This window comes from Artemia sp. Qi Xiang Cuo, chromosome 8 (assembly GCF_049724085.1).
Source record: "Artemia sp. Qi Xiang Cuo chromosome 8, ASM4972408v1, whole genome shotgun sequence".
Classification (NCBI taxonomy): Eukaryota; Metazoa; Arthropoda; class Branchiopoda; order Anostraca; family Artemiidae; genus Artemia; species Artemia sp. Qi Xiang Cuo.
In genome coordinates this window covers 15,414,930-15,427,516 of record NC_142801.1, presented here as the reverse complement: position 1 = coordinate 15,427,516, position 12,587 = coordinate 15,414,930, and the positions used below count along the sequence as shown (strand labels likewise).

At 37.1% G+C, this 12,587-nt stretch overlaps 1 protein-coding gene across 3 annotated transcripts in view; it reads right to left on the bottom strand.

The window, feature by feature from the left end:
- Window positions 1-1,198: 1,198 nt before the first annotated feature.
- Window positions 1,199-12,587, bottom strand: part of LOC148949189 (uncharacterized) — a 35,266-nt gene continuing 23,877 nt past the window's right edge. For 2 of the 3 annotated variants that reach the window (XM_089092861.1, XM_089092862.1), the window contains exons 3-4: window positions 7,261-7,407; window positions 1,199-1,492 (exon numbers count right to left, since the gene is read on the bottom strand). In XM_089092861.1, the coding sequence (XP_088948987.1) occupies window positions 1,263-1,492; window positions 7,261-7,407 (377 nt within the window). In that variant the 3' untranslated portion in view covers window positions 1,199-1,262. The remainder of the gene's footprint in view (window positions 1,493-7,260; window positions 7,408-12,587) is intronic. The other variant, XM_089092863.1, reaches the window with a different exon arrangement.

The following is a 12,587-nucleotide window of genomic DNA, read 5'->3' as shown; positions in this document are numbered from 1 at the left end:
AATAGTATTTCGTCATCATATTACGAAAACCTGGAACTTTCGTAATGAATTTATGTTTTGTGACCTTTTTTAATTACTAGTTAGAGCTTATGACTTTTGCTTTGGCAGCAGGCTACCCGGGATAAACGTAAATGAGCGTAATCAAGAAATAGACGGATTCTTTTAGAGACTTTCTTCAAATGTTGAAGATTTGGACACAGTTATTGCAGAACAAATTTCGCAAGGTGCCGCAAAAAATTAAAAGGTCATTGGGATGCTGTCGCCACAGAAAGAGAACTTAAATATTATGATAGCATTCTTAGCAACGGGATACCTTCTTCAAAATGATTTGTAAAATCGCACGAATTTCCTTTCGGAATTAAAGAGTTCCTGGTAACGAAAGGTAAGCAGCGAATTGCGCTAATGGTGGCTAAAACTAAAGAAGTAATTTTGATAACAATAAATCCCATCAAAAGAATTGATGTATGTTTCTTGGACGTCAACAATTTAGGAGGATTTTTAAAATATTGGAACTATCACTCTCTACTAGGTTTATGTAAAGTCTAACGATAAATTTTCCATCTGGTGGAAAAAAACCATTTTTTTATATATATATTTTTTTTTAATTCGTAATACACAGAATAATCTGAAAACCAGTTTATGACGAGATTTCCAGGAATATGACATATCATCAAATATCATCATATGTGTTTATCATCATTATATAACAGTATATCTGTGTTATGTCACCTTGTGTATGAAGTTACAGCTTTTGTCAAAATTTGCATTTCATTTTCCATTATCTTGTGTTTCTTTTGTTGTAAACTCGTTCGACAGCTCCTGGAAAAAAAAAAGAAAAAAAGGAGATACATAAGCGTTTCCAATGCGAAAAAGGGATTTTCCTTGTTGTTCAAGATAAGGGGATGCCATTCTCCTATGGGGGGTTCGATGGTGATGTTAATGGTGCAGTTTATATTTCGATCCAACACCATTTTCGGGAGGTTCTGGCTCTTTTCCGAAATCCCCATAAATTTTTTTTTGCACTATTAACATTAGCCGAAATAACAGTTACATTCCTGAATCAGTTTCATACGGCGATTTTTGCTCACTTGACAGTTTTTTCGATACGCCTTTTTAAACTTACGGTTACTATAGACTGTAGTTAGGTCCACGGCCCAGGCGCGGTAACTATGATAGACAAAGAACTAGAGAAAGGAAAAAAAGGCCATTCCATGTAATATTCAAAGACAACAGTATAAATTTTTTGATATTCAAACATCATTTCAGTCTAATTCAAAATCAAAAGGGCAACTATTCAAACTTTTTAGTACAATCGTTTGCATAGATTGCAGATAGCTAACAGTAATAATACTTGACGCTAAAGAACGATATTTCTCCAAAATATAATCCCTTTCAATCTTAAGGTGGACATTCTCTTTGTTAAGATACTCTACAAGCTCCTCTAAATTATTTGTTGGATGACTTTTCTTGGGTCTTCTGTTGGAAAGGGTACCTGAAATAAAAAAAAAAGATATCACTAAATTAAAATTCACATCCCCATCATTTTGCCAAACGTAACTACTAATTTGGCTCATAATTTTTCTTTTAATAAAAAAAAGATAAAAAGCGGATAAAAGAGATAAAAAAATAAAATAAAATATTTTCCTTTATGAAACAGAAAAAAAAATTACTTAAACCATGGATATTTTTTCCCCAAACAGCATCCTTATATACCACTACTACTAACTAAAAACTCATAGCAGCACCTAGCCACCAGAGACCAACACAGCTACGCACACTCCTCTTTCGTCCCAACCTATTGAAGCCTCCCTCTCCTAAATCAGCCTCAAATGGCGATTGACATTTTTTGCAGTTTTTTTTAATGTTTTTAAATTTTTGGTTACTGCTGGGCAATAGTTTGTTTTTTACTATGTTGCCCTAGGTGGGCGACTACTGGTTCACTATACTCACACCTGAGGGAAAAAAATGAAGAAAACGAGACACATCACTGCTTCTCATGCGAGGAGCAGGGTTGTTTGCACTTGTCTTTCAAGATGGGGATGGGTCAAAAACCTCCAGTAGAGGATTTTGGACCATGATGATTCCAACGCTTCACTTTTCGTTTCAATCCATCCCTATTTTCAAAGGATTCTTCAAATTCCCCACGTTTTTTTTTAGCAACAAATTTTTACTATTAGATTAACCTTTTAAAAGTTACTTTTCCTGAATCACATCGAAATGGAAAATTTTTCTCACTAGACAACTCTTTTCAAAACACGTTTTTAAACTTTTGGTTACTATGGACTGTGGTTAACAATTTCTCAGACCACACTGGCTAATCATGACAAAACGATAAAAAACCGTAAAGAAGAGAAAATGAGGATAAAATACACCAAATTTTATAAAATTCACAGCACATTTACCAAAGGGCAGCCCTCAATAGAGACACTGAAGAAACCTATATAAGCCCCGTTTATGATGAACTTAATAATTCTAAGTGTTTTTATATCAATTAACAAAATCATAGTTTGCAACCTGACAGAATCTGAGATGATATCTTACCTGGGAAGCGATTGGCTTTTAGAAACGCTCTGCATAAATTAAAACATTGAATTTCCATTCAGGATTGTATTTTTATACAGTTACCCTTTCACCGTTACTTAAAAAGGGTCGTCCTATTTTAGTTTTTGCGTTTGTTTTAAGGTTTGGTTTTTCATATGATCTTTAGATTTTTATCGGTATTCTTTTTTTATTATTCTGCACTGAGGAAGGTCAAGCAGAGGTCTTGACCGAAATATTTGCATTGTAATCTCCGTTTTTATTTCATTGGCTGTTTTTATTCCCGTTTTCTCTTCTTTACGGTTTTTTATCGTATCGGACTGTGGTTCGCTATTTACCAGTTTGCAGCTAGTGCTGCAACCATGATGGTACTACTTGGAGAACACTTTGTTTTTATTTCTCTACTAAACTTTCGTTGATCAATAATAACGTAAAAATACAGATTAACAGCATTTAAATGACTCATAAAGCTGCAACAAGATTAAAGCTTTTAGGTATGCATTTACAGCGAAAAACACGCTGCAACAAGCTGCAACAACGCTGTTACAAGCTGCAACAAGAATAAAGCTTTTAGGTATGCATTTACAGCGAAAAACACTCTGCAACAAGCTGCAACAACGCTGTTACAAGCTGCAACAAGAATAAAGCTTTTAGGTATGCATTTACAGCGAAAAACACGCTGCAACAAGCTGCAACAACGCTGTTACAAGCTGCAACAAGAATAAAGCTTTTAGGTATGCATTTACAGCGAAAAAAACGCTGCAACAAGCTGCAACAACGCTGTTACAAGCTGCAACAAGAATAAAGCTTTTAGGTATGCATTTACAGCGAAAAACACGCTGCAACAAGCTGCAACAACGCTGCAACAAGCTGCAACAAGAATAAAGCTTTTACAAGCTGCAACAAGAATAAAGCTTTTAGGTATGCATTTACAGCGAAAAACACGCTGCAACAAGCTGCAACAACGCTGCAACAAGCTGCAACAAGAATAAAGCTTTTAGGTATGCATTTACAGCGAAAAACACGCTGCAACAAGCTGCAACAACGCTGTTACAAGCTGCAACAAGAATAAAGCTTTTAGGTATGCATTTACAGCGAAAAACACTCTGCAACAAGCTGCAACAACGCTGTTACAAGCTGCAACAAGAATAAAGCTTTTAGGTATGCATTTACAGCGAAAAACACGCTGCAACAAGCTGCAACAACGCTGTTACAAGCTGCAACAAGAATAAAGCTTTTAGGTATGCATTTACAGCGAAAAACACGCTGCAACAAGCTGTAACAACGCTGAAACAAGCTGCAACAAGAATAAAGCTTTTAGGTATGCATTTACAGCGAAAAACACTCTGCAACAAGCTGCAACAACGCTGTTACAAGCTGCAACAAGAATAAAGCTTTTAGGTATGCATTTACAGCGAAAAACACGCTGCAACAAGCTGCAACAACGCTGTTACAAGCTGCAACAAGAATAAAGCTTTTAGGTATGCATTTACAGCGAAAAACACGCTGCAACAACCTGCAACAACGCTGTCACAAGCTGCAACAAGAATAAAGCTTTTAGGTATGCATTTACAGCGAAAAACACGCTGCAACAAGCTGTAACAACGCTGAAACAAGCTGCAACAAGAATAAAGCTTTTAGGTATGCATTTACAGCGAAAAACACGCTGCAACAAGCTGCAACAACGCTGTTACAAGCTGCAACAAGATTAAAGCTTTTAGGTATGCATTTACAGCGAAAAACACTCTGCAACAAGCTGCAACAACGCTGTTACAAGCTGCAACAAGAATAAAGCTTTTAGGTATGCATTTACAGCGAAAAACACTCTGCAACAAGCTGCAACATCGCTGTTACAAGCTGCAACAAGAATAAAGCTTTTAGGTATGCATTTAGAGCGAAAAACACGCTGCAACAAGCTGAAACAACGCTGCTACAAGCTGCAACAAGAATAAAGCTGTTAGGTATGCATTTACAGCGAAAAACACGCTGCAACAAGCTGCAACAACGCTGTTACAAGCTGCAACAAGACTGAAGCTTTTAGGTATGCATTTACAGCGAAAAACACGCTGCAACAAGCTGCAACAACGCTGTTACAAGCTGCAACAAGAATAAAGCTTTTAGGTATGCATTTACAGCGAAAAACACGCTGCAACAACGCTGCAACAAGCTGCAACAAGAATAAAGCTTTTAGGTATGCATTTACAGCGAAAAACACGCTGCAACAAGCTGCAACAACGCTGTTACAAGCTGCAACAAGAATAAAGCTTTTAGGTATGCATTTACAGCGAAAAACACGCTGCAACAAGCTGCAACAACGCTGTTACAAGCTGCAACAAGAATAAAGCTTTTAGGTATGCATTTACAGCGAAAAACACGCTGCAACAAGCTGCAACAACGCTGTTACAAGCTGCAACAAGAATAAAGCTTTTAGGTATGCATTTACAGCGAAAAACACGCTGCAACAAGCTGCAACAACCCTGTTACAAGCTGCAACAAGAATAAAGCTTTTAGGTATGCATTTACAGCGAAAAACACGCTGCAACAAGCTGCAACAACGCTGCAACAAGCTGCAACAAGAATAAAGCTTTTAGGTATGCATTTACAGCGAAAAACACGCTGCAACAAGCTGCAACAACGCTGTTACAAGCTGCAACAAGAATAAAGCTTTTAGGTATGCATTTACAGCGAAAAACACGCTGCAACAAGCTGCAACAACGCTGTTACAAGCTGCAACAAGAATAAAGCTTTTAGGTATGCATTTACAGCGAAAAAAACGCTGCAACAAGCTGCAACAACGCTGTTACAAGCTGCAACAAGAATAAAGCTTTTAGGTATGCATTTACAGCGAAAAACACGCTGCAACAAGCTGTAACAACGCTGCAACAAGCTGCAACAAGAATAAAGCTTTTAGGTATGCATTTACAGCGAAAAACACGCTGCAACAAGCTGCAACAACGCTGTTACAAGCTGCAACAAGAATAAAGCTTTTAGGTATGCATTTACAGCGAAAAACACGCTGCAACAAGCTGCAACAACGCTGTTACAAGCTGCAACAAGAATAAAGCTTTTAGGTATGCATTTACAGCGAAAAACACGCTGCAACAAGCTGCAACAACGCTGCTACAAGCTGCAACAAGAATAAAGCTTTTAGGTATGCATTTACAGCGAAAAACACGCTGCAACAAGCTGCAACAACGCTGTTACAAGCTGCAACAAGAATAAAGCTTTTAGGTATGCATTTACAGCGAAAAACACGCTGCAACAAGCTGCAACAACGCTGTTACAAGCTGCAACAAGAATAAAGCTTTTAGGTATGCATTTACAGCGAATAACACTCTGCAACAAGCTGCAACAACGCTGTCACAAGCTGCAACAAGAATAAAGCTGTTAGGTATGCATTTACAGCGAAAAAAACGCTGCAACAAGCTGCAACAACGCTGTTACAAGCTGCAACAAGAATAAATCTTTTAGGTATGCATTTACAGCGAAAAACACGCTGCAACAAGCTGCAGCAACGCTGCAACAAGCTGCAACAAGAATAAAGCTTTTAGGTATGCATTTACAGCGAAAAAAACGCTGCAACAAGCTGCAACAACGCTGTTACAAGCTGCAACAAGAATAAAGCTTTTAGGTATGCATTTACAGCGAAAAACACGCTGCAACAAGCTGAAACAACGCTGCAACAAGCTGCAACAAGAATAAAGCTTTTAGGTATGCATTTACAGCGAAAAACACGCTGCACCAAGCTGCAACAACGCTGTTACAAGCTGCAACAAGAATAAAGCTTTTAGGTATGCATTTACAGCGAAAAACACGCTGCACCAAGCTGCAACAACGCTGAAACAAGCTGCAACAAGAATAAAGCTTTTAGGTATGCATTTACAGCGAAAAACACGCTGCAACAAGCTGTAACAACGCTGCAACAAGCTGCAACAAGAATAAAGCTTTTAGGTATGCATTTACAGCGAAAAACACGCTGCAACAAGCTGCAACAACGCTGTTACAAGCTGCAACAAGAATAAAGCTTTTAGGTATGCATTTACAGCGAAAAACAAGGGCGCAGGTGTTGCCTGCAAGTTCTTGTTTCACCATCTCCCTAAAAACACCGATTTCTCATGAACTTGCAAAACTCTAGTGCAAGCTGAGTTGACCTCAGAGGCATACTGGAATTTTTTCTGCGATTAGCCCTATTATATTTGCTTGTCTTTTCTTGTATTTATTGACTCTAAAGTACGAATTCTGTCCATATTTGGCTTGTGATAGACATTTTTATAATTAAATCTTATCTAAAAAAATTGTATATCTTATCTTATAGTAAAAAAAATATCCTCTTTTACTATTGGTAAATTTTTAACAAAAAAAATTGTTATATATAGAAATGAGATAGGAAATATGTAAATCATTGAATCTTTTGTTTTTCACTATATCATCTAGGTAGTCTAAATGACCAGTTTCTTGTCATGATGACAACCTTACTTAGTCAAAGGCAAAGGAATAAATACTTATTAAGATATAAAATATTTTTTTTATCTTTTCTTGTAAGTTTTTTTTCTTTTTTATTAATAAAAATTGGAAAATATATATTGGAATGGTCCATTTTATGCCACAAGCTTTCATCAGCTCCGTTTCAGCAGGTAACAATTGAATGTGTTGCCCACTAATACATAGCTACATACCGAATAGATAACTTTTGAATCAACAAGCAATAAAAGTAAAACTAACATGAAAGTTGAGACTCAGATTCTGATATCAAGACATCATCAGTGTAAGCCTCATTATAATCCGTAGCATCATCGATTTCATCGGAAGTTTCAGGACTTCCAATAAGAACTTGACAAAGATCACCGGGACTTGTTGGAGATTCTGTCGCTACAAAAAAGGGATTTAATTAAAGTTCAGTTTAAATTTGGGCCATGTTATAACTGAATATCAGATTCTAAAAGGAGTTGTTTGTAACATTTGTGCTACCCCATCGTGCTTTCCCCAAATTCGTCTAAGACCAAAGTCGTTGTATCATAGCTCTTGTATCTAAAATTATTGTAACTCTTCTCTGTAATTAAATAAAAAAAACAAGTTTTTTTCAACTGAAAGTAAGAAGCAACATTAAAACTTAAATCGAACAGAAATTACTACGTATATGATAGGATTGCCCCCTCCTCTGTACCTCGCTCTTTACACTTAAGTTTGACTTTTTGTTCCAATTATTTAAGATGACTCCTGATACGCAAGAATCGTTTAAATAGAATACTCTTTTTAAAAATTCAAATAGCACTTTAGCGTAAATAGCGAGGTACTGAGGAGGGGGCAACCCTTTATATACGTAATAATTTCTGTTCGTTTTAACTTTTAATGTTGCTCCTTACTATCAGTTGAAAAAACTTTTCTTATTTAATTTCTTATAGTTTTTTAATTAATGCTGGGAAATTCAGCTCTCTCTCCCATTGAAAATTCCCTTCCCCCCCCAAAACTCCTCCGTGGAAAGATCCTCCTACATCAGCAACCTCTCCAGGAAATTCCCCCCCCCCCCCAAAAAAAAATTATCTTTACACTTCCCAATAGCCAATACTATATAAAAGTAATGGGCAAAGTTCATAAATTGCAGCCCTTCCCATGGAGGCTGTGGGTGGGGGGTCTAGTCATCCTCAAAGACATAATTATTAGATCTTTCGACCCTGCTAAAGAAAATGGCATCTCAGAATTTCGATCGGACAATTTTGGGTAAAAAAGGGGGTGGTAGGAGGGTAGATGCCATCCAATATTTTGGTCACTTAAAAAGGGCACTAGAACTTTTGATTTCCGATAAAATGAGCCATCTCTCGATCTTCTACAATCATTGGTTCGATAATGATCACCCCTGGAAAACAAAATAAACATGCATCCATGATCTTGCTTCTGGCAAAGAATTCAAAATTCCACCTTTTGTATATGGGAGCTTGAAACCTTTACAGTAGGGTTCTCTAATATCCTGAATGGTGTGATTTTCATTAAAATCACTTGATTTCTTAGCGCTGCCCCCCCCCCTTTCAAAAATTAGGAAAATTTTCTCAGGCTCTCAACTTTTGATCGGCAACATTAAGCTTCATGAATTTTACATATTTTGAATAAGCGTCTTAATTCAATTATTTTGATGTGTCTATTATTATCAAGACTCTGTTTCTCACAGTTTCGGTCACCATTGAGCCGCATCACCCCTTACTTACAGTTCGTAAATGCCCAAAATAATTTTTCAGGAAAATTTTGAATAACCAAATTTCTGGGAAATTAGGGGAAAGCGGAAGCAGTGGTAGTTTCCCATTTTTTTGTATGATTAGCATGGTTTATTTACGAAAATCACAAGGTAGGTGGGTCAATTCAGCATAATTGCGGCCATTTCAGGGTTCAGAAGACTAGGCATATAAGCCTATAAAGTAAGACTATGATACTAAAAGTGATGGTGATGATATTAGACTAGCCAGGAGCGTTTCCAGGGGGAGAAAGGGGCTTGACCCCCCCCCCCCCCATAAAAAAAATTGTTTGACTCGTAAGAACGTAACAAAATGCATTAAAAAAATCTTTGGATGCGCATATTTCTGAAACGGGGGGCACTTAAAAAATCTGGGGAAGCTATGCTAGATATTGTCCAGAGTCTAAGGGCTAAGTTCTATTTTAGGTAATCATTTGAGCGAAGGTGTATAATCCAATAAGCTGTAAAAAAATGTTCGGTTTCACTGTCTCGGTCTATAAACGACAGAAAAGTTAGGCCACGTTACATATATTAAAGATGACGGATTGCAAAAACGTGCTTTTTAGAAACTGAGGAAAAGACAACAAAATAAATAAATACAAATCCGTGATCTTTCTTCTGGCAAAAAAAATTCACTTAAATTTTTAGAGGCGTTTCCACATTTTCGGACTTATCGAATATCAGGCTTATTTTCTCAGGCTCGTAGCTTTTGACAGACAACATTAAACTTAATGAATTTTAAATATTTGGCGTCAGTGTAAAAAGTCGATTTTTCACGGACTAATTTTATCAAAATTCTTTTTTTAGAATTTCAGTTACTTTTGGACCGAGTCATTCCGTACTTGAATTTTGTTACCACGAACGGCATGGTCACACCTAAGCCAAACGAAAACCAAAAGGTCCTCAAACAGGGTCGGGATAGGTTATGGAAATGAGTTTAAAGAAGAGGGGAAGTACAGATTGAAGCTCAGAATAGAGGAGGCCGTGTTGGCCTCACGTTGCTGTAACAAACTGTCATTAGGCTAATAGTATTTTAGAGCGACCATCTAAGTCTACCCATTTTTGTATGGATAAAATGAGCTTTGGTGGAATTGTAAGCGAAGAAAGACCTTTTGGTATGACACCACGAGTGCATTCCCCCCAGACAATATTTTACGTACTTTTAACCTCGCCAGTGTCCTACCAGTAAACACTGGCTCATAAAAGTTTATTTAGTTAAGACTTGCCTTGGGCCACTCAATTGGGTCCTCTATTCATTCAGGTTTCGAATCAAACCTTGTAAAGTCTAGACCTGTGATACCATCAACACCGAATATTTGGATTTGAGACCTCAAAACTAAGAACAGGCGTCGAAACAAAACCCAAAGAGTAACTCTGTAAAAAACCATGCACTATCTTTCAGACTTCTTTTTTCAGTGATAATTCTGAGATTTCGAAGACCATCTTCTGCATGGTGTTTTACGTAGCATTCTCATAAAATTACAATTTTCTTCAAATAGAAAGTCAAAATTGACACTTTTGTGAAATTTTGAAACTTTAACCCCACAGAAAAACCATACACTAGACTTAACAGTGTTCAAATTTCTGCTTTTCTATTTGCTCACAAATCTCAAGTAAAAAAAAAACTAAAAAGCCTAAGTGTATTAACACATAATCAACTAAAAAGGAAAAAGCTTTTTAGCTCACATTCCATTCTTTACCCTTTTTTCATTTTAGTTCTCTAAACACTAATTATCTTTCATCAATCCTGAAATTTTCATCTCTTACAGTGCTAAAGACAGTGGAAATGAAGTCATTTTTTGAGAAATTTCAGAATTTCAAAAAATGAAATCAGAATTTCAGTGAAACTGAAGATAGTGAAAATCTTCAGCTTTGTTGGCTCTGGTATTTCAAGGCTTTGTTGAACGTTTAACTTTGGCTTGTCTTTATATACAAAATAAGTGTGTGCACATTTACCCCACTAAGGGTATTCCCACGATCTCAGAACTAATGAAAACAAAAGATGGTAAAACAGAATTGATGGAAACAAGAGTATCCGATATTCTTGAAAAATTAGAAGCATCGAGATTCAATTCTTTTCGAAAAGAAACTCCATATGTAGTTACGCAGTTTTGATAGTGGTTGGCATCAAATAAAAAAAGGTGAAAGTCAGCAAAAAATAAGCTAGGAACATACGGCACCAATGAGCTGAAGAAGATGAAGCTTTTCTTTGAAGATGTAGTTTGTCTGTAGGAATTAACAGATTGTCAATGTTTGAATTTTTGAGGACGAAAGGCGTTGTCAAGTTTAGCTCATTCATTTTTGATTATCTATTTTTAAGGTTCATTGTGGCAAAGCTGACAAAAATGTGAAATTGCGGTAAAAGATTCATAGTTCTGAAATAGCTATAAGAAAAGCCTTAGAAAATCGCAGTTTCAGGCACAAGTTCATCTTTCAAAGTAAACTATCAAAGTGCTTCAAATACCACGAACTCTTACCATCAGCTAAATTTCTAGCTGACCTAACCTGCACACAGAGTACTGAACTCGAAAAGTATCCCCCTATTTTTCAGTTTCTAGACTCAAAAGAGCTATTGCAAGACATACAATCAAAGCCGATCCATCGCAAGATAAACAAGCACAAACCACACACAGTAGTCCAACTCATTCTACATAAGGAGTAAAAAAAAAGGATAAATAGTCTCGACGGAAAAGCCCGCTCATCATCATAAGTAAAGAACGATGTGGGCACAATGTATCTTTTTTTTTTCTTTTTTTTTCTAGACCAGAGCACTTCGTATCGAAGAAGTATATAAAATTCGAAAAGGGCTCATTCGATTGAAAATTGGAAGGGCTTGTGCCCTTTTTAATAGTCGAAAGTGATTGCAGGGCAACTAACACCCCTTTCCCCGATATTATTTCCCCAAATACATCCAATCAAATTTTGGAGATAGCCATTTTGTTCAACGTAGTAGAAAGATTCGGAAATTATGTCTTCGAGGATGACACCCCCCCCCAGCCATCAGGGCAAGGGTTGTAAATTGTGCCCTGGGGGCATAAGGTTTTTATATAAAGCGTTGTCGTAGAAACTTCAAAAAGGGCTCATTCGATTAGAAATTGAAGGGCTAGTGCCCTTTTTAATAGTCGAAAGTGATTGGAGGGCAACTAAACCCCCTCTCACGCCCACAATTTTGTTCAATGTAGTTGAAAGTTCTGAAAATTAGGTCTTTGAGGACCCCCCCCCACCCCCCGCACGACCCTCAGGGCATGGGTTGTAAGTTATTTCCTGGGGGCATTTAAGGTTATTATAGAAAGCGTTGACGTAGAAACTTCAAAAAGGGCTCATTCGATTAGAAATTGAATGGGCTAGTGCAGTTTTTAATAGTCGAAAGTGATTGGATATTAGAGGCAGAGATTTGGGGCAAGGGTTGTAAGTTATGCCCAGGGAGTATTTAAGGTTTTTATTGAAGGGATGGTTGTTTAACTTTAGAAGAGGCTGTTTTGGTTGAAAACTAAGAGTCAAAGTAATTTGAGAGCAAATATACCCCCCCTCCACGCTCATCATTTGCCCTAACACCTCCTATCAAAATTTGGAGATAACAATTTTATTCATCGTAGTTGAAGGTATCAGAAATTATGTCTGTGAGGAAGACAATCCCTCCCCCCTACAGCTCTTAGGGAAAGAGTTGTTCGTTATACCCTTGGGGCATATAAGGTTCTTATAAAAAAGGGTGGTCGTGTTTCCTTTGGAGGGGACTCATTGGATTGGTAATCATAAGTTCAAGTGCCCTTTATAAAATTCAAAGTGATCAGAGCGCAGCTATCCCCCCCCCCCACACACACAAACA